This window comes from Gobio gobio (assembly GCF_949357685.1).
Source record: "Gobio gobio genome assembly, chromosome: 22".
Taxonomy (NCBI): domain Eukaryota; kingdom Metazoa; phylum Chordata; class Actinopteri; order Cypriniformes; family Gobionidae; genus Gobio; species Gobio gobio.
In genome coordinates, this window is record NC_137118.1 from 21380662 (window position 1) to 21401786 (window position 21125).

Genomic DNA, 21125 nt, shown 5'->3' on the forward strand with positions numbered 1-21125 from the left:
ATGCTTAGTGGTTATTACTGGAGATGATGTGTCTTTATACTTGTCCAATCCCAGGATTTATCTCATGACAGAGAAAAATATGTGCATTTTTGGCAGCAAAGTTATGTTTTCCATTGCCCCAAATAAATATGGATCTGTCATGATGTTAAAGGGATATAATTAATTACATTTTTTAACTTAAAATCACTTCTATTTTACTTTGGTGTCGTGAACATTTGGACGAATTTTAATAGTAAAACGCTAAGAGATTTCTAATATTGGTAAAACGATTATATGAATTAATGTTCTAAATGCTATTTAATCTGCTATTAAAATATCCGGCATATGTTTTTTTATTCATTGAGTGAATAATCTGTCATAGACAACCCTCTTAAATGATTATAAACGGCCATGGTGGAGAAAAGCCAGTATGCTCTTATGAATAAATAAATAAATCGACACACTAAATGTTAAAAGAGAATATAAAATAGACAATTCAAATAAAAAATATTGCGTAATTCTTTTTACAGTCTGGTAGTAGTGGCACGTGTATTTTCGACAGGCATTTCTCGGGACAGCAAATTGTAAGACTGCGCCAGAGAAGGACCCCAGCAGGAAGTAAGTGTAGTTCATAATAATTTGTAACTTGTACTGGTCAAATGTGTCATCCTTTTGTATTAAAATACACATGTGCAAATCGAAAAACGAATATTGATTGCATGTGTTTTTGTAGTGTAGACTCGGGATGTCATGTTATAATCAATATATTAAAAACCTAAACACATTCCTCTATTTACATGTATTAGTGATTTGAGGCAATCTGCTTTACTTTATCTAAAGCCCTAACGTTAGTTGTTTGGCAGCTCGTTTTAAATAAATGATGTCAAACACAGATGATGAGATTAAGTGTTGTTTTGGAGGCCAGTTATTGTGTTTAATCCAAAAGAGTTCATGGTGAATAAGAGCATTAATTGCACATTCAGAAACTGACAAATGATCCACAAAAATCCAGAATCTAAACGCCATTCACGTTTATCTGCTTTTTTTTTGTAATCTAGCCCAGCCAAAAGTTAAAACTAAATGTGATAGTTTTTGTGTTGCTTAATATATATATATATATATATATATATATATATATATATATATATATATATATATATATATATATATATATATATATATATATATATATATATATATATAAAACAAATAAATCTAAGTGATGTATTAAAGATTAACAGTCTATCTGTTATGCCCTGTGTTTTTGTAAGTGTCTCGCCGCTCATTGAAAGCAGTTCTGATCGATCTGAGCGGGACTCTTCATATCGAGGATGCTGCAGTTCCCGGAGCGCAAGAGGCTTTAACCCGGTCAGTGGGATTTGTTGAAAGTGGCAGTTTGTGATATAAAACGGAGTGGGGTTTATTTTATTTAAATATATATATATATATATATATATATATATATATATATATATATATATATATATATATATATATATATATATATATATATATATATATATATATATATATATATATATATATATATATATATATATATACACAGGGAGTGCAGAATTATTAGGCACGTTGATTTTCTGATCATATTTTTTTTCCAGGCACATTTGACCAATTCCAAACCACAGTAATCCTAATAACTACTATTAATTTAGTATTTAATAATGTATAAGTGATATATAATTGTTCATGAAGGCTGGAAATGAAAAACACCTTATATTCAGGTGTGCAGAATTATTAGGCATGTTTTCTTTTACAGATAAATTAAGCCAAAAAAGAGATTTAACTCAGACTGAAAAGTCAAAAATTATTAAATGCCCATGAGAAGGATGCAATACTAATGCAATACTAGACATTGCAGTTAAGGCATGACCATTGGACAGTGAAATGCTCGTTGGGTCAGCAGGGTCAGACAAAAACATGTGGCGGAGAAAAGACACCTATTAACCGCAAAAGAATTAAGAATTAAGGTGAAGAATTAAGGGTGAAACCATCAGGAACTCTTTAGTCTCCAGCGCCACCATTTTCCAAAGCTGCAACCTACCTGGAGTCTCCAGAAGTGCAAGGTGTCAGGATCTCAGAGACTTCAGTTAGGTAAAGAATCCTAAAAAATGACCCTCACTAGATAAGAATCACAAGCTGAAGTGTTGTAAAATACATGAAGCCTGCTTTTTTATAGGCTTTATAGGTTTTATAGGTTGAGAATGATTCTTGAAGGACCAGCAACACATCCTCTAGTACCACTGTTTGAAGAATTCATCTTCCAGAATCTGGCAGTACGTTTTGGGAGTTCATTTTAGTCCATCCTGAAGTCCGTTTTGCAGAGATGGACTAAAAATGAACTCCCAAAACGTACTGCCAGATTCTGGAAGATGAATTCTTCAAACAGTGGTACTAGAGGATGTGGTGCTGGTCCTTCAAGAGTCACTCTCAACCTATCTGTCCATAAAGCCTATAAAAAAACCTTCTTCATGTATTTTACAACACTTCAGCTTGTGATTCTTATTTAATGGGGGTCATTTTTTAGGATTCTTTACCTAACTGAAGTCTCTGAGATCCTGACACCTTGCACTTCTGGAGACTCCAGGTAGGTTGCAGCTCTGGAAAATGTTGGCGCTGGAGACTAAAGGGTTCCTGATGGTTTCACCCTTAATTCTTCACCTTAATTCTTAATTCTTTTGCAGTTAACAGGTGTCTTTTCTTCACCACCTGTTTTTGTCAGATCCTGCTGACCCAACGAGCATTTCACTGTCCAATGGTCACGCCTTAACTGCAATGTCTAGTTTTGCATTAGTATTGCATCCTTCTCATGGGCATTTAATAATTTTTGACTTTTCAGTCTGAGTTAAATCTCTTTTTTGGCTCAATTTATCTGTAAAAGAAAACATGCCTAATAATTCTGCACACCTGAATATAAGGTGATTTTCATTTCCAGCCTTCATGAACAATTATATATCACTTATACATTATTAAATACTAAATCAATAGTAGTTATTAGGATTACTATGGTTTGGAATTGGTCAAATGTGCCTGGAAAAAAAATATGATCAGAAAATCAACGTGCCTAATAATTCTGCACTCCCTGTATATATATATATATATATATATATATATATATATATATATATAATTGCATTCAAAATGTAAATATATTAGGGCTGCGTTTTGACATTTTCACAAATCAATTCATTTTGTTTGGAAATATGTCTACGCTATATTACACAGGATATAATACAGCGAATTTAGCTTAAAGTCGACATGAAAGTAGTTTTTTGTAGTCTATATAATGTTTTATATTGCTTTACATTCAGTTTACACTACACTGTAAAAAATATTGTTGGTTTAACTTAAAAAAAGTTATCTGGTTGCCTTGATTTTGAGTTAATTGAAATTATAATGTTGAGTTAATACAATGGAGATTGGTTTAATAAATAGAAACTCAAAATATTATGATATCTGAACCACATTAATTACTTTTAATTAAGTTACACAATAAACCTGCGTATATATTATAAAAAAATGTAATCTAAAAATAACCTGCAGGGAACGTTCTGGGAAGGTTCTCTTTAGGTTATAAAATAAACCCCAAAAATAACCTGCAGGGAACGTTCTGGGAAGGTTCTCTTTAGGTTATAAAATAAATCACAAAAATTACCTGCAGGGAACGTTCTGGGAAGGTTCTCTTTAGGTTATAAAATAAATCACAAAAATAACCTGCAGGGAACGTTCTGGGAAGGTTCTCTTTAGGTTATAAAATAAATCACAAAAATAACCTGCAGGGAACGTTCTGGGAAGGTTCTCTTTTGGTTACAAAAACACAACCAATAGAGAACGTTCCCAGAACGTTCTTATTTGGTTCCCTACAAAAATAACCAAATGGGAACCATATGGGAACGTTAGGGGAACGTTCTGTGTTTATTGAGGAGTTAATACAATGGAGATTGGTTTAATAAATAGAAACTCAAAATATTATGATATCTGAACCACATTAATCACTGTTAATTAAGTTGATTTGACAAAAGATAAAAAAAGTTGTGATAAATCATAAAATATTTTTTAGTGTATAGGCCTATATATATATTTATTTATACACATGTTAATAATACTATTAATGCGGATGTGTGCACAACATAAGTAGAACATAACAGTAATTAAGAATAACACCAACAGAGAGAATAAAGAAAACATGAACAACCAATCGCATAGCTCAAAGCAGAAACAGACAGTTAAAGGGATAGTTCACCCAAAAATGAAAATTAGCCCATGATTTACTCACCCTCAAGTCATCCGAGGTGTATATGACATTCTTCTTTCAGACGAATATAATCAGAGTTATATTACAAAAGTCCAGACTAATCCAAGCATTATAATTGCAGTCATAGTTGTTCTGTTTTTGAAGTCCATAAAAAATGAAATGCACCTGTCCATCGAATAACGTGCTCCACACCATTCTGAAGCGAATCGATGCGTTTGTGTAAGAAAAATATCCATATTTAAAACTTTACAAAGTAAATTTCCAGCCGATCGCCTTCCATGGAAAAGTGTTGAAAGTTGAAAGTGAAACTCAAGATGCATATGTATTTTTGTAAACGTTATGGAGTAATTTAAAAGTTATTTCTTTTGCTTTGTTTGTGAGAAAAAATCTTTGTTGCATGGACCATATTTTTCCAATTTAAATGATCAAAAAGGCTGTGCCAGTACGAGACTACAGGAGGGGCAGATATAATGTTCTCTCAAGAAATAGAGTTCTTATTTTATCATTTCTTACCTACCCTTTGAAACATTTCATCAGTAGGCGTGTTGACAGGTTCAGGAAACAGAACTGTTCCTAAAGATGGAGTATTATTTTTGAAAAGCATGCATTTGCCAGATGGAGTAGCGTCCATAAAGAGTTTGCACTCTTTAGTTACTGGTATATTACACCTATCAGGCATAACATTATACAGGTGAAGTGAATAACACTGATTATCTCTTCATCACGAAATTCACCAAATTGTGATGGCTAGACGACTGGGTCAGAGCATCTCCAAAACTGCAGCTCTTGTGGGGTGTTCCCGGTCTGCAGTGGTCCAACATGGTCAGTATCTATCAAGAGTGGTCCAAGGAAGGAACAATGGTGAACCAGCGACAGGGTCATGGGCGGCCAAGGCTCATTGATGCACATTGATCAACACAATATTAGGTCATAATGTTACCTAACATTAACAAAGTGACCTTTTATTTGTTACATAGTCGATATATTTCATCTGTTGTTTTCCATAAAACTATTTAGACATGTATAATATTATTTATCCAGATTAAGACAGTCTCCAGTCGCTGTAAAATTTGTGACCAACACAACGAAGGAATGTAAGAGGACCCTGTTTGAGCGATTGCGTCGACTGAACTTTGACCTCCAAGAGAGGGAGATCTTCACATCGCTCACTGCAGCCCGTAATCTACTGGAGCAGAGAGCAGTGCGCCCCCTATTGCTGGTGGAAGATAGTGCACTTGAGGACTTCACAGGTCAGCTGAATAAAATTATTATCTGAGGGGCTGTTTACACAACACTGTTTTCCACTAAAAACAGAAAACTTGTGATGCGTTTTGTCCATTCATTTACATGGCAACAGCGTTTTGGGGGCCTGAAAACTTTTGAAAATGGGTTTCAAAGTACAAGTTTTTGAAAATGATAACGTTATCGTCTCTAAACTACTTTAAACTTTGTGAAAAAGGTGGTGTGATGTCATGCGCATGCGTGTTACATGTTCAGTCTAGGCGGGTAGTGTTTATTTACAAAGTGACATCAACTACTGATCTGGCATGAAAAATACAGTGTTTTTTATAGTTTTCGCAGATCTGTGTGAACAGGGATCATTTTGACAATGTAGTTGTCTTTATGCGAAAAACAAAGGAAAAACTCTTCTGTATTTAATACATTGTTGTCGTGCAAACACCCTGAGTGAGATCAGACTTAAAATTAACCATTGATAAAACAGGAAAACAATTCCTGTAGCTTCAAGCTGCATTGAGAAACCATAGCTGCGTCCGAAAGCTAAAAAAAATGGCGCCTTCGGAGTTCGGAAGATGCATCCCAAGGAACTTCCTGTCTCCTGAGATAACTTCATCTGATTGATTTTTGAAGGCAGCATAGATGTTTCCTTCACTGCCTTTGATATCCCACAATCCTGTGCTTTACATTCTGTGACAGTTGAGCTAAAAAAAAAATGCCATTTGAAAATTGTTTGTTTGAAAATTTACATTTTGTACATGTTTCTAGTGAGAAATTACTATTGTAGTAAAATGTTTCGTTATCACCAAAGTTCACTCTATTTTGCTGTAGTTCATTAAACCATTAAGTTGCCTCAAAATTCTGTCCGAAATCTGTTTTGTGAGGGACCTTTGTGCCTAGATCTCCTTAGCAACTGCATAACAGCATAAACTCTGCAGGACAGTGGCCCTCCAGGAGCAGGACTGGACACCCCTGCCTAAGAAGAACCATTTATGGTTCCTTAAAGAACTTTTAAGTGAATGGTTCTAAAAATATATTTTTTTTCTTAGCATTAAGAACATTTAAAAAATGCAAAGATCCCTTTTGCACTATAAAGAACCTTTTATGGAATGGAAAAGTTAAAAATAAAGAACCTTTATTTTTAAGAGCACATATTGTCAAATAGAAAATATGAAGATCAAGCAGAAAATGTCATTAAAAATCTCATCCGAATAATTGTTTGGGTAGATCTCATACTTCCCTCTGCTGCAGGTCTGGAGACTTCGGATCCTAATGCGGTTGTGATTGGATTAGCGCCTGACCACTTCAACTACCAGACCCTCAATAAAGCTTTCCGGTAAACCTACTTGATTTTGTAAGCTATTCATCATCAAAATATTTGAATCTTCCCATTTAGTGAAATATTGCTGCTAATCCTCATCAGAATCATTTCATCAGACTCATTTTAGATGGTGCCCCCCTCATTGCGATCCATAAAGCTCGATACTATAAAAGGAAGGACGGTTTGGCTTTGGGGCCGGGTCCGTTTGTGACGGGTCTTGAGTATGCGACTGACACCCAGGCGACAGTGGTGGGTAAGCCAGAGAAAGCTTTCTTCCTGGAGGCTTTGAGAGACCTGAACTGCTCACCGGAGGAGGCTGTGATGATAGGAGACGTGAGTATGCCAACCTCTGTATATTTGCCTGAATCTCATGAAGTCTGCTAAGTATGGAAGCTTGTTTCCGCCACAGAATAAAACAATAAAAAGGTAATTGCGACTTTTTATCTCACAATTCTGACTTTTTTCTTGCAATTCAGACTTTTTTTTCTTCAGAATTGCATGGTATAAAGGCACAATCACATGTTTTAAAGTCAGAATTTTGAGATATAAACTCTCACAAAGTCAGAATTGTGAGTTATAAAGTCCAATTCATAGGAAAAAAATGACTGACTTTTTCTCTCACAATTCTTTTTCATCTCGCAATTCTAAAGTTTTTTCTCAGAATTGCAAGATATAAACTCGCAATTGTGAGATAAAAGGTCGCAATTACCTTTTAAAATGTTTTATTCTGTGGTGGAAACAAGCTTCCATTGTTAAGAACATTGGTTATATTTCACTCAAAAAAAAGAAAAGAAAATAATATTATATTTATAATAATAATATTATATTATTTATATAAAATAATACATATATTTTAGGACATTTATTTATTCATTTATTGATTTCATGACAGTTAAGTCCCTCTGTCATTACATAAGGGAAATAATAATAATAATACATCAAATAATATAAATAAAATGTAGTATCTAAACATAATAGTAAAATCTTTTACTTATAATTACTTATAATTAAAAAAAGAAATTATATTTTGAACAAAAATTTGCCATTAGATTTCAAACTTCTTTCACGTTGTCATTATGGGGTATTGTTTGTAGAATTGAGGAAAAAAAATATGAATTTAAAACATTTTGGAATATGGCTGTAAAATAACAAAAAGTGAAAAAAGCGCTGTGAATACTTTCCGGATGCACTGTATGTAAATGTAATGTATAACTCATCTTAAAATAAAGTGTTATCAATATTATTTATTTTTGTGCAGTTCAAGAAGAAATGAATGACTGGATTTGTTTGCTTTATAATTTAAACAACATCCAAACTCTTTTTACAGGATGCCAGAGATGATGTTGGTGGGGCACAGAATGCAGGAATGCTGGGAATTTTAGTGAAAACTGGTAGGCTTAATTCTTAATATTAAATTATGTTTTTATAATGCAGTGGTTATAGTTATTTTGCTGGATATTAATAAGCCTCCTTTAATTTTGCAGGTAAATATAGACCTGGTGATGAGGGTAAAATTAACCCTCCACCTCACCTGACATGTGACAGCTTTCCAGAGGCTGTCAATCATATACTTGAACATCTCTTAGGATCTAAATAATCAGAGGACTGAGTTTAAAACAATACAAAGAAAAGTAATATTGGTACTGTGTAGTTTGAATATTGTTTAACTGTCCAATACACTTTAAAAAAGAAAACACATAGGCTTAATCTCTATGACATAATAAAGTTGCTGCACTCCACAAAAAAAGTTTTCTTTTTCAATCTAGCTCATGAGAAATCAAACTTTTATTGATGTTTTGAAATGTATGAGAACTATATTTTAAAATGATTTTTAAAATACATACTTTCAATTAATTGCAGTGCAATCTCCTTTAAAATGTTAGATTTACAGTGAGACTTGTAACAAAACACAGCATCTAAAAAGAGTAAATAGTAGCGCAATAAAAAATTTTGTTTGGTTGCTGTAATGTGTCAGACAGACTCGTACTCTTTCTCCCAGGCCGAGTATCTATCCATCAGACATCTGGCTGAGGGTTTGGTGTGAGCAATCACCTCCAGGAAATCTGCTGTGGTCACAGTTTCTAGTTCAATAACCGGCATATTGGACTGACCTGTGAAGATACATGGCATAATGGAGACTGTGAATTGTGGGCAAAACAGGATTTTGTGATGAAACAGCAGTTTAATGTCGTTTAGAGTGAGACGTGGCATATTTCTTACCTTCAATATGATTTTCAAGGGCGTCAAAGATTTTTCGCACAGGTCTCATTGCGGCCTCCTTACACACTAACCTGATATCTGACCCAGAGTAACCTCCCGTCTCCTGAAATATCAGGAAGTTGAAATGTTAGTACAACTGCATCTATCTATCTATCTATCTATCTATCTATCTATCTATCTATCTATCTATCTATCTATCTATCTATCTATCTATCTATCTATCTATCTATCTATCTATCTATCTATCTATCTATCTATCTATCTATCTATCTATCTATCTATCTATCTATCTATCTATCTATCTATCTATCTATCTAGCGTCAAAATTGCATCTACCGTGCTAGTTGGACGCATGAACATTTTGAATCAATTCGCGCATCCACAGCGAACATTGCACTCCTGGAGCGCCTTGAACGCGCTTCTATTTTGCTTCAAACGCTCGATTTATACGCATGTTCAAGGCGCTCCAGGAGCCGCACCTGGATGACAGCTCGCTCTCACTCATGTATGTATATTTTAGGCTACAATAAAACGAAATATGTCATAAAACACCACTCTGCCTCTTTTCATTTTCATTAAAAACATATTAAACATTAATAGCCACATAAATTTGGTTCAGGCAACGCATACCTGGATCATCTTCACTGAATGTATATTTATAACAAAAGAAATATAAAACACAACCATGCCTCTTTTTATTTACATTAAAAAAATTAAATACAAATAAACCCATGTGGTTCAGAAAATAAGGGTGCATATATATGATTATCACTGTAATAAAATTAAATATGACATAAAACACAACCCATTCTAAAATTAAATAGCCTAAAAAAATTTACAAAAATGAAACTTCACTTTGCCCTCAGTCAAAACGATTTGGCAAGCAACAAATTATAGATTCATGAGACGAAAGATCGCCTGGAGACATCAGAGCCAGCGGCAAATGCCAGAAAGGCTAGCCGAGGTAAGGCTGCTCTTGCCGGGGTTAAGAAGCGCTGAGCGCCGCTGATCGACTGGATCTCACAATCACGATCTCTTTATAAATAAACCACAGATTTGTGCTTTAAACATTTTCGCCTGAAAAAGTCTTAAAACTACATTTTGTTACACAATAACAGTAGTATTTTTAAATTACGCTGGGTTTCTCATCCGCTATTGACTTGCCATTAGTTTATCACCTAGTGACAGCAGCAAGCAGGCTCCTGATTGGTTAACGCGACACGAATTGACGGCAAAGTTCAGATTTTTCAACTCGGGCCGTCGGGCGTCAGACGCGAATTCGATTCAAACGCGTGAATGCACAAAAAGCACCACTCGCACAAGACGATCAATTCGCGTCAAATTTGCACCATTCGCATGAACTGGACGTGCGAATGAGGCAGAAATGCGAAGCACGTCTATCGTGCTGCAGGACCTCCAGACGAGCGTCAACGCGCCTTTCCATTGACTTAACATTGAAATCACTCGCTCCAGACGCTCTATTCGCGTTTGGTGTGAACGCAATATAAGACTTTTTCTATGTACACAAAACGCCTATTTCTCTCAAATATTGTTCACAAATATGTCTAAATCTGTGTTAGTGAGCACTTCTCCTTTGCCTAGATAATCCATCCACCTCACAGGCATAGTTGCCAAGTCCGCGTATAACACGCGACTTTGGGCTTCTTTTTTTGGCAAGTCACGTTAAAAAATCACGAGTCGCGGTCTTTTGGGCTCTATTTTAAAAAATGTGGTTGCTTGTTAGGAAAATATAATAAGCAACTTCGTTTCTTTACATTTATGGTCGCTGTTTTGTCCAATACATTGACTGACACTGTCTTCTCACAGCTAATAGCCATTCAGTGCAACGATACAAGTGCTGTAGTAATCCGTCCTTTTATATCCCGCTTCCTTCTCCCCTTCATTGAAGAAAAATCGCGTTCAACGTGCAGATATGTGACGTTATAAATGCATTTAATGATAGTTAGTAGACTTAAATAGACGTATACATTTTTACAAACAATGCCACCAGCAGAGATGTACAGAGATGGAGAGGAAACAGGGAGGAGAGGCACCTAATTTAATTAAAAAAATATTTTTGTAATGTATTTAAAATTACAGGCTATTATAAAAAAATACTAATAGTAAAAGTAGGTATGGTTCGAATTTATTTTATTATAAATATGTGGCTATATTGCAGCACTCCCTTAGTGCTGGCATGTGTCCCAATGTGCATACTATACATCATAAATATATTTTAACTGACATTAATAATTTTCAATACTATTTAGGGCAGATAGTGTGCACATTGAGATTTAGGGCTTATCTTTTTCAAGGTTTGCAGTGTGTGTGTTCACTACTTACTGCCCCTAATATGTGTGCACTAACTCCGACTATGGGTTACCATAATTGGCCTTCATGTCACTTTTTCTCTTTTTCCATCTCCAAACCTCTTCTGTTCACAGGATCGGAGGATATTGCGTGTCCTTTATTGCAATTTGATGATTTTTGTAAAATCACATCTGTTTTTGCTTTTCAAACTCCGAGATGTTTCAGTTTAATATGTTGCAGGCTCATTTATAGATAAAAAATAATTTATTATAAATAATATTGATGATAATAAAAAATATAATAATATTGGGCTTGTTTTGGGCTTGTTTTTGAAGCTGCGGCTGCTTATTTGTCTCGCGAGAGTTGGCAACACTGCTCACAGGTGTGGCATATCAAGATGCTGATAAGACAGCATGATTATTGCACAGGTGTGCCTTAGGCTGGCCACAATAAAAGGCCACTCTAAGGCCCCATCCACACAAAGCCAGAGCTTTCCCTATTTTTTTCCCTCGTTTCAAGAAATATCTGCGTACACACGAGAGCACTGAAAACGACTCAAAACGATGTAGTATACATGCCAGGCCAGTATGTGGCACTGTAATTCTGCCACAGAAATACACTAAAAATGGAGAAGAAGAGTTGTGGCTAGAAAGGGTACAGCAATGGTAGGAAGTGAGGCAAAATCTCACAATAAAATAACAATAAATAAACGTGCTACTTACCAGATGTGTTTTATTAACGCCTACACCTACCCCAACCCTAAACCTACCCTTACAATAATGCAAATACAGTAATTAAATGACACAATATTGATGTGCGCATGCCCAGTGCCCGTAGTTGTATCCCTTTCTAGTCTTCCCGTGCGGGACGTGGTGTGATGACATCACCGTTTCACAAAATATACGTATTGGTTGTACACACGAAAACGCAAGGGTGTCGTTTTCAGATTTATCCACTGTGGGACCCGGTTTAAAAAAATATCGGTTTCATGCTCCCATTACGCCAAAATTTTTTATGTATACAGCTAAACGCGTCTCCGTGTGGACCGGCTATAAATGTGCAGTTTTATCACACAGCACAATGCCACAGATGTCGCAAGTTTTGAGGGACCGTGCAATTGGCATGCTGACTGCAGGAATGTCCACCAGAGCTGCTGCACGTGAATTGAATGTGTATTTCTCTACCATAAGCCGTCTGTCTGCATTTAACTGCAGTCTGTTTATCTATTCAATAGAATAGTCTGTCTATTTATTCAACTGTCTTATCTATTCAGTGATCAATCAATGTCAATCACTCAAGTCAGTCCGTCCATTCATCTGTTTGTCTCTCTAAAACTGAATTGACTTTTGTCTCTGGCATCTGTGGAGTGCATGTACCTCAATCACATAGTTTCTCTCACCTGTGCTAGTGAGTCACAGTCCAGATCTGTCCGCAGCTCCACCCCACCTGTGTTACTAACCGGAGGAAGCCAATGACTGATCATGGCTTGTCTGGCAGGGGTAGATGGGAGACCCACCAGTATACGTTTCTCCAGTCTTCTCAGCATGGCATGGTCCAACTCCCTGATGAGAGATTAGAAAGATTATGAAGCAAGCCATAACAGAACATTAATATAGTTTTAATCACTCCTCACCAGGGTAAGTTTGAGGCAGCAAGTACAAACACAAGATCATCTGATCGTGCTAGTCCATCCATCTGAACTAGTAACTCCGTCTTCATCCTTCTACTGCCCTCATGATCACCTCTTAAAATAAAAAAATAAAAATGGTGTAGTTTATTAATGATCAATAAAACTATCAGTTGCCTCAGTATGATAGTGTTTTTATTCATACTATTAACATAAATCTTGTCAAAACACTCAATATGATCCTGGCAACTATCCACAACACCCTCGCATTGGATTGTGTACTAGGAGTGAGCTTTTAGGTTGTTTTATAAAGTTAGTGAAAGTTACTGGCTCATGCTCACCCTTGGCCAACCCCTCTCTGGCTCATCACTGATTCCAGCTCATCCAAGAAAATGGTGGATGGGGCATGATATCTTGCCAGCTCAAACAAAACCTGCAGAGAAGCATAACATTGATCCGCGGAGCACAACCTTTCCCCCACGCATTTCATAAAACAATACAATTACACAAATCTGAGCAAATAATGTCCTCAAGTCTCTCCTGACCCGAACCAGCTTTTCAGAGTCTCCCCTCCATTTGCTCACAATACTGGATGCGGAGATGTTGAAAAACGTTGTGTTACACTCTGTGGCAACAGCTTTGGCCAGCATCGTCTTTCCTGTGCCTGAATTTTGGGAAGCAGTCGTCACGTTAAGAATATGCTACACAAAATGTATATTTCATATTTAGGGATTGAACATTCTCAAAACAGAAAGGTCACACCTGGAGGTCCATACAGGAGTAAACCCTTCCATGGGGACAGAATTCCAGTGAACAGTTGAGGATACTGAAAAAAGAGGAGAGATGTTGCAGGTAGTTGCTAGGGCATTGCTAGATGTTCGCTAAAGTGTTTTGAGTAACTGTTAATGAATTAACTAGGTGGTTACCAGGTTATCTACTAGGTGGTTGCTGAACAGTTGTTAGGATGTTCTGGTTGATTACAAGAATGTTGCTAGGTCATTTCTAACGTGTTCTTAGATTGACTGTTTTTGCTGTGGTTCTCTGGAGTTCTGCAAGGATGTTGTAATCTAGATGGTTGTTAGATCATTGATGGGGTGTTGCTAGTTGAATGTTATAATGTTCTGGGTGGTACTAGGGTGTTGCTAGGTGACTGCTAAGGTTTTGTAAATGGCTGTTAGAACATTGTTAGGTGGTTGCTATGGTGCTTGGCCATGGCTACTAGGATTTAGTTAGGTGTGTTGTTGTTTTAAGGCATTCTAAATTGCCTTTTGTTGTTAGGTTGTTTCTAGAAAGCTGATATGGAGTTCTGGGTGGCTGTACGTATTACAAGGCCATTGTGTGGTGATCTGGTTGTTACAGCTTTGAGAGAGTGTGAGTGGTTGTTTGTTGGTTACTACGGTCCTATGGGTGCTCGCTTGGGTTTGATGAGTGGTTCCTAGGTGGTTGCTATGGTGCTTTGCCATGGTTACTATGTTGTTGTTAGGCATAGTGTTCTATGTGCTAGCTAAGCAGTTACTATGGTTTTCTGCTGTGGTTACTAGGGCATTGCTAGATGGTTCCTAAGATGTTCTGTGAGTGTGTTGCTGTGGTACTTTATGTGGTTGCTAGAGAGATGCTATGATCTTTTGGGGGTTGCTAGGGTTTTCTAGGTGGTTGCTAAGCATGTACTATCGTGTTCTGTAGGGTTACTAGGGTATTGAAAGGAAGTTACTAAGGATGTTGTAATCTAAGTTTGTCACAGCATTGAAAGGATGTTCTAGATAGTTGATAGTAGGTTGATATAATGTTCTGAATGGTTACTTTGGTGTTTCTAAGGTTGAGTGGCTGGTAGTACATTACTATGTGGTTGTTATGGGGTTTTGTCATGTTACTAGGATGTTGTTGTTAGGCAGATTGTGTTCTGGATGTTTGCTAAACATTTGCTAGGGGGTTCTGCGTAGTTTCTTGCTAGTTGCAGTGAAGTTCTGGGTGGCTGTAAGTCCATCACTAGGTGGTTGCTAAAGCCTGTGTTAGGGTGTTCTGTAGGGTTACTAGGGTATTGAAAGGAAGTTACTAAGGATGTTGTAATCTAAGTTTGCCACAGCATTGAAAGGGTGTTCTGGATAGTTGCTTGATATAATGTTCTGAATGGTTACTTGGGTGTTTCTAAGGTTGAGGGGCTGGTAGTAAATTACTATGGGGTTGCTATGGGGTTTGGCCATGGATACTAGGATGTTGTTGTTAGGCATATTGTGTTCTGGGATTTTGTTAAGCAGTTGCTAGAGGGTTCTGGGTGGTTTCTTGCTTGTTGCAGTGGAGTTCTGGGCGGCTGTTAGTCCATCACTAGGTGGTTGCTAAGCATGTGCTAGGGTGTTCTGGATGGTTACTATGACCTTACAAGGAAGATTCTAAGGATGTTATAATGTAGGTGGTTGTTAGACCAAAGAGTGTTCTGAATAGTTGCTAGTTGCTATAATGTTCTGGGTGGTTGCTAAGGTGTTCTGAGTACCTGTAAGAGTGTTGCTAGGCTATTGCCGTGGTGCTCTGATTGTTATGGAATTTTTAAAAAATGTGTTCTGGGTGGTTGCTAGCTGTATCATGAAGCTTCGAAGCATTTTGAATCAGTGAGTCGATTCAGCAGTTTGGATCGCCAAATTTCAGCAGTTTGGCGGTTTGACACGCGATCCGAATCATGATTCGACTCACTGATTCATAACGCTTCGAAGCTTCATGATGCCGTGTTTTGAAATCGTCATTACTATATAAGTCGTTATATAGGGTTTTTTTGCGCACAAAAACTATTCTCGTCACTCCATAAAGTTATTGTAGAACCACTGTAGTGAGATGGACTTTGTAACGACGTCTTTAGTACCTTTTAAGGGTCTTGAGAGTGAACCGTGCATTGTGCCAATGGAGGCCTTTCAGAGCCATCAGATTTCAACTAAAATATCTTAATTTGTGTTCCGAAGATGAACGGAGGTCTTACGGGTGTCGAACGACATGAGGGTAAGTAATTAATGACAGAATTTTCATTTTTGGGTGAACTAACCCTTTAACGGTGAGGAGAATAAGTAATTCTGTCATTGGCCAATTAACTGTCAGATACCACTTTATCTAATACATGAAAAGTTTCAAGTATTGACAAAACCGAGCCACAAGATGTCTTTCAGCATAACCTGATGTAATCCTATTCTTCAAACAATTCTTACTTCATGTGCTAGAAGCAAATAATACTGAGCAAACAGAATTTCCAGGTAATTCTGTGTGACAACAACCTTCTTCACCACATGATTGAGCCAGAGAAGACAAATAACGTTTGCATTTCCTGTTTGTCAGGAGCGTATTGTGGATTTGTAGTCATCACCAGAGAGGCCAGAGATGAGCCAGATATGTGAACGGTCAGATTGGATGGTATTCAGGTATAGATTTCATGTCATCTTAAGAAATAACCCTGAGCTCGGCTTTCCTGTAGCCTTTAGTGGAGATGTATTCAGAATCGAAGGCAGGCGGCGGCTTGAGAAATACCAAAGTGTTTAGCAGCCAAGCACCTTAATGGGGTAGACGACAGCTTCTTTGACTAATCGCTTGGCAGCCTCCAGACCTATAATGTCGTCCCAGCGCACGTTGGGGTTGTGTAAATAGATATCCTTTATGGAGAGACAGCAGAGAAAGATGAAATTGAGTGCTTCAATAATACATGTTCCACCTTGTGTATGTATCTGCACACACACAATGATATTGAGACGTGTCACACTATATTATAAAACAGACTGTATGCTGCTCTCTAGTGTTGAATTAATGTAGAACATGCACAATCATTAACACAAATGTTTCCTCATTAACAGAAATATTTTCCTATTTTTGTCTTTAAAAGTAAAATATGGTATAAATGGGTGAAACTCAAATGAATAAAAATGAAGCCTATTTTAGGCTCATCAAATTATTTTGCATTGTGACCATTTTTATGATAAATAAGTTAATTTCCCACCCCCCAAAAATCCCATTACCATTATAAAAACATGCAATAATTTAAAGCAACAATAGAAATATGGTATTCAGTTCCACATTTAATCGGGCCTAAAATTAACACTTGCCAAGCGCCAAATGCGAGTAAAAATCGTCACGAAATTTTAAGCTTTCGCGCAAGAAGACGCGAAAGGGAGCTCTGTCCGTTGCTCGAATACTAATCTGAGCGCTCTGTCATGCCTTCTTGTACTTGATCGGACAAATTCACACAAAATTATGTAAAAAAATGATGAGTATCCTAGTTATGTAATGTCTTAAGTGATTGTAAACAGTTGAGAAAGTAAACGCATCAGTATATTAGATCCTTGCATTCCCTCTTAAAGTGACAGCCGCCTAATATTCCTGCTGCTGTCTGTGTAATGTTAATCAAACAACAAAGGACAAAAAATCACTCACTGCTCTTGACTGAACACATTTTGTATCTTTAATAAGGGTGTTTCATTTATACAGTGAAGACTATGCAGTGTTATTTTACATTTGCTTACGGTATTACATTTCTGTACCTGAAAACTGGAAAAACCTACCTGAAAAATCTGAAAATAACTGTTTATTTCATTTGTATCTTTGTTATTTTGTATTTATTTGTGCTGTTGCTGTTGTAATTTGATTAATATTTTATTTTTTTACGACTGACTGTTTACTTGTCTTTAATGTTTTAAATGTATACTAGTTACACTAGTAGTTTTAGCTGTGGTATCGAAATTGGAATAGAGAATTGTGAATTTTCACTGGTATCTAAAATGTTGGTGTCATTACTCATAGACGGTTTCATAGACGGTGAAAAAAATATTTATAGCCGCCGGTACATTTTCTTAAGTCAGCCTTTGGCAGATGTGGCAAAAAGTTAGTTTTAGGCCCTGCATGTAATGCCTCAAGTGCATGAAAACATTTTTTTTTTTTTTACATTTTTCACCTTAACATAAGTGTAACCGATTATTTACCCTAATATAGTTTCAGACTACAATAAAAGAGAAATGATTTCATAAGCATGAACTTACTCTGCTAATAACAGCTGCAAGTTCCCTCATGTCGTTGTTCATCCCAGTGAAGGCACTTATGGGTTTCAGCAAACGCTCCTGTTAGTCAAATATAACAAATATTAGATCTCAACAGGAACAGAACGTTCAACACAAATTGATTTTTCGTTGTTTCAAAGGGATAAGAGCTGTTCCGGAACTATAACTTGTGGCAATCAGCTGAATATCTTAATTATTCCCAACAGAGTTTAAGTTCTATTCAAACTGGAATATTCCATTAACTGAATGAAAAATACAGCTGACCTACCGAGAAATCTGTGTCATTTGCGGCACCTTTAACAGCATCTTGAATCAGATTCCTGTAATCAACCAGGTGACCCTGATATGTGGGTGAGAAAATGATGGCAGAATTTTCATTGTGACAAATGATTGAATAAACATTCCACGGGTTCTCTAAACCTTTTTAAAGAAAAGAATGACCTTTCTCATGTGTGTTCCCTCTTCTGCTCCATTCCTGATGATAGGAGACACATTCAGACCAAATCCTGATGTCTCCACAGGTGTCAAGCTGTAACCTTCCTGGACATATCAAGCAAAGTTATTCTTTAACATTTATAGAGGATAGAATATTTTCTTCAAACATAATTATTACATATCAGATGTTTATGGAAGCTTGTTTACACCACAGAAAAAAAGGTAATTGTGACTTTTTATGTCGCAATTCAGAGGTTTTTTTTATATAAACTCTGAGTTCATGAGTTCTGAGTTCATAATTCGCAATTTGGAAGTTTATAACTTGCAACTGTGAGTTTATATCTCACAATTGTGAGAAGTCAGACCATGAAAATTAAAATTTGCAATTCTGAGAAAAAAAAGGAGGAATTGTGAGATACAAAATAGTAATTACAAAACTTTTTTCTCGAAGTTCTGAGTTTAAATGTCACAATTTTGAGAAAAAATATAAATATAAATTCGGACAATTCTAGCATTTTTTCCCTTGCAGCTGCGAGTTTATATCTCACACTTTAGACTTTATAACTCATAATTACAAGTTTATACTGTATCTCACAATTCTGACTTTATTTCTCACAATTATCAGTTTATAACTAGCAATTATGACTTTTTTTATCTCAGATTTGTGATATTTAAATTCAGAAATTATACCATTTTAACTGCAAGCTTATATTTATATTACAAAGTCTGAATTGTGAGATATAAACTTGCAACTGCGAGTTAAAAAGTTATAAAAAAAAAAAAAGATATACATTCCAAACAATTTTTTATTTTTTATTCCATGGCAGAAAAGAGCTTCCATAGAGGATGTTTCGAGACTCACCCTGGCTTTACTGATGTCTCTTCCTGTAAGTTTAGATTCAGACCTTTTAACAGTGTTTCTGGATGGCGGTCGCTGGATGGAGTTGATTCTTGGGAGTGTCTGACTGGATGATGATGTCCTTTCACATATGAATACAAATGATCAGAATAAACAGAAATTATCCTCAGTCTTTGAATGTCCTTGTGGTAAAAGTACTGTACAAACCTTCTTTTACCACAACTCTTGACAAGCCGACTCTCTCCTATAAAGAAAGAAGTAACAGTGAATAATATTTTTTTATTTAATGGTATTAACAAATAGTATTACAATACCATTAATGTACATGCAATGTAATGCAAAAAACATACTAGAACATTTAAACACAAATATTGGTGACATAACAAAGTGTTAAAGAACAAAATGAAGAGTAAACTCTCACCTTGTTCTGGCAGTTTCTTTGTTAGTTTGGGATATTTTTGAAACTTTATAAAATAATAACTCTCATATTCCAGGAGAACCGTGTCCAGGTCAACATTATCACACACCTCGAAGCGGCATAAACCAAAACTGCTGTCTTTTTCCAAGGCCTTGGCTGAATCTATATACCTGTGAGAAATTCATTCAAATGTATTTACACTTGTGTCTTTCCTCTCATTTGACACTATGTCAATTTAAAAAACGTTTAAAGGAAAATCTCACCCCTCCTCCAGTAAATGATGATAAATCAAAACCAGCAAATTTCTTCTGCGTGTTTCAGTTCTTAGCTCATCCTAAGAGGACATGAATTTATAAAATTACATCAAGAAACCAAGACCTCTTCACAGACAGGGTTTAGATGCCAGAATTAGGCATTAGTTCAATAAGAGCATTTAGTAGCATTTATAAACGTTCCTTAGTAAAAAAAAAAAAAAAAAAAAAACATAAGCTACTAGCTAGTGTGCATCTTGAGACAAAACAATGTTACTGACACTGACATATTTTAAGCTATGTTACTGCAAGCTGCTTTAGTTAAAACAGCTCAAACGTGACTTATTTTAGTCTGAGACTTAACGTAAACCGGAGGTTAATGTTTCACGACTTTACTATAATAACGTTTTTATTTTAATTGCTAAATTTTTGTTTCAACTTTTCAGTTTAGAGTTAAATATTTTACATAACTACACTATACTGTGATACTATACTGTATCCGGAAGATGGCGCCCAAATCTTACATAAGAGAAGTGCGGAGAGTAGCGTGACAGGTTGCTATAGCAATACAGCACCCACAGAGTGTCTGTAAACACGCGTATTTAGGAGCTAACTAACTAGCCCTCACACTAATTGTGAAATAAGTGGTCTGAAAGGCTATTTAAAATTACACTTGGTTTGATGATTTGTTCATATAACTCGTTCCTTTATACGCATCACATTTCGCTCAACAAGGTAACGTTAGGCTACAGTTTTTCATCCGTCTGTCCGGCGAGTGAAATCAAAGTTTAATACAAGAACAACTTCATATCAGTACTTACCGCCTCTCTGGCCTGATTAGCAGTCTTTATGGCTTGATAAGAGAGCTCCATCGCGAAATGAACACACACACTCACATGACATGAGCCTACAGTGACCTGATATCAATGAGCGCATGTGTGTGTGAGAAACCCGGACCCGGTACACACACGTCTGGTTGGCTATCTTTGTTGGGGACTCTCCCAACCATAGACATAAAGGTTTTTATACTGTACAAATTATATATTCCATCCCCAATTACAGAAAACTTTCAGCATTTTTACATAAAAACAAAACAAAACAAAAACGATTTCTGTATGATTTAAAAGCATCCTTTCCTCATGGGGAACTAATTTGGGGTACGTTTCCCAAAGCCA

At 36.2% G+C, this 21125-nt stretch overlaps 2 protein-coding genes across 3 annotated transcripts; one reads left to right on the plus strand and one right to left on the minus strand.

The window, feature by feature from the left end:
• Positions 1–558: 558 nt before the first annotated feature.
• Positions 559–9413, plus strand: hdhd2 (haloacid dehalogenase-like hydrolase domain containing 2). The gene is made up of 7 exons (XM_079804234.1): positions 559–597; positions 1251–1347; positions 5294–5502; positions 6740–6824; positions 6926–7142; positions 8137–8200; positions 8294–9413. Coding segments are annotated over exons 1-7 (786 nt in total). The 5' UTR covers positions 559–596; the 3' UTR covers positions 8407–9413.
• On the minus strand, positions 8568–20924 carry katnal2 (katanin p60 subunit A-like 2). Of its 2 annotated transcripts, XM_079804232.1 has the most exons (16): positions 20772–20894; positions 19963–20033; positions 19703–19869; positions 19489–19525; positions 19285–19402; positions 18429–18527; positions 18256–18327; positions 17970–18047; positions 16494–16592; positions 13729–13792; positions 13512–13630; positions 13308–13399; positions 12973–13083; positions 12739–12901; positions 9030–9132; positions 8576–8920 (listed from the first exon to the last, which is right to left on the minus strand). In XM_079804232.1, the coding sequence occupies exons 1-16, from the start codon at positions 20820–20822 to the stop codon at positions 8781–8783; spliced, it is 1584 nt and encodes a 527-aa protein (XP_079660358.1). In that variant the 5' UTR covers positions 20823–20894; the 3' UTR covers positions 8576–8780. The 2 variants fall into 2 exon arrangements, with proteins under 2 accessions (XP_079660359.1, XP_079660358.1); XM_079804233.1 differs by lacking the exon at positions 16494–16592 and having other exon boundaries at positions 8568–8920; positions 20772–20924.
• Positions 20925–21125: the final 201 nt, after the last annotated feature.

What these genes read in the sequence shown, in the direction of transcription:
- katnal2 (XM_079804232.1), bottom strand. Translation starts at nt 20,822, where the DNA reads ATGGAGCTCTCTTATCAAGCCATAAAGACTGCTAATCAGGCCAGAGAG. An exon ending in CTAATCAGGCCAGAGAGGCG is followed by an intron (nt 20,034 to 20,771) that starts GTAAGTACTGAT and finishes ATGTCCTCTTAG; the next exon opens with GATGAGCTAAGAACTGAAAC. An exon ending in CAGAGAGGGGTTGGCCAAGG is followed by an intron (nt 13,084 to 13,307) that starts GTGAGCATGAGC and finishes TTTTATTTTAAG; the next exon opens with AGGTGATCATGAGGGCAGTA.
- hdhd2 (XM_079804234.1), top strand. An exon ending in GCGCAAGAGGCTTTAACCCG is followed by an intron (nt 1,348 to 5,293) that starts GTCAGTGGGATT and finishes TTATTTATCCAG; the next exon opens with ATTAAGACAGTCTCCAGTCG. An exon ending in TGCACTTGAGGACTTCACAG is followed by an intron (nt 5,503 to 6,739) that starts GTCAGCTGAATA and finishes CCTCTGCTGCAG; the next exon opens with GTCTGGAGACTTCGGATCCT.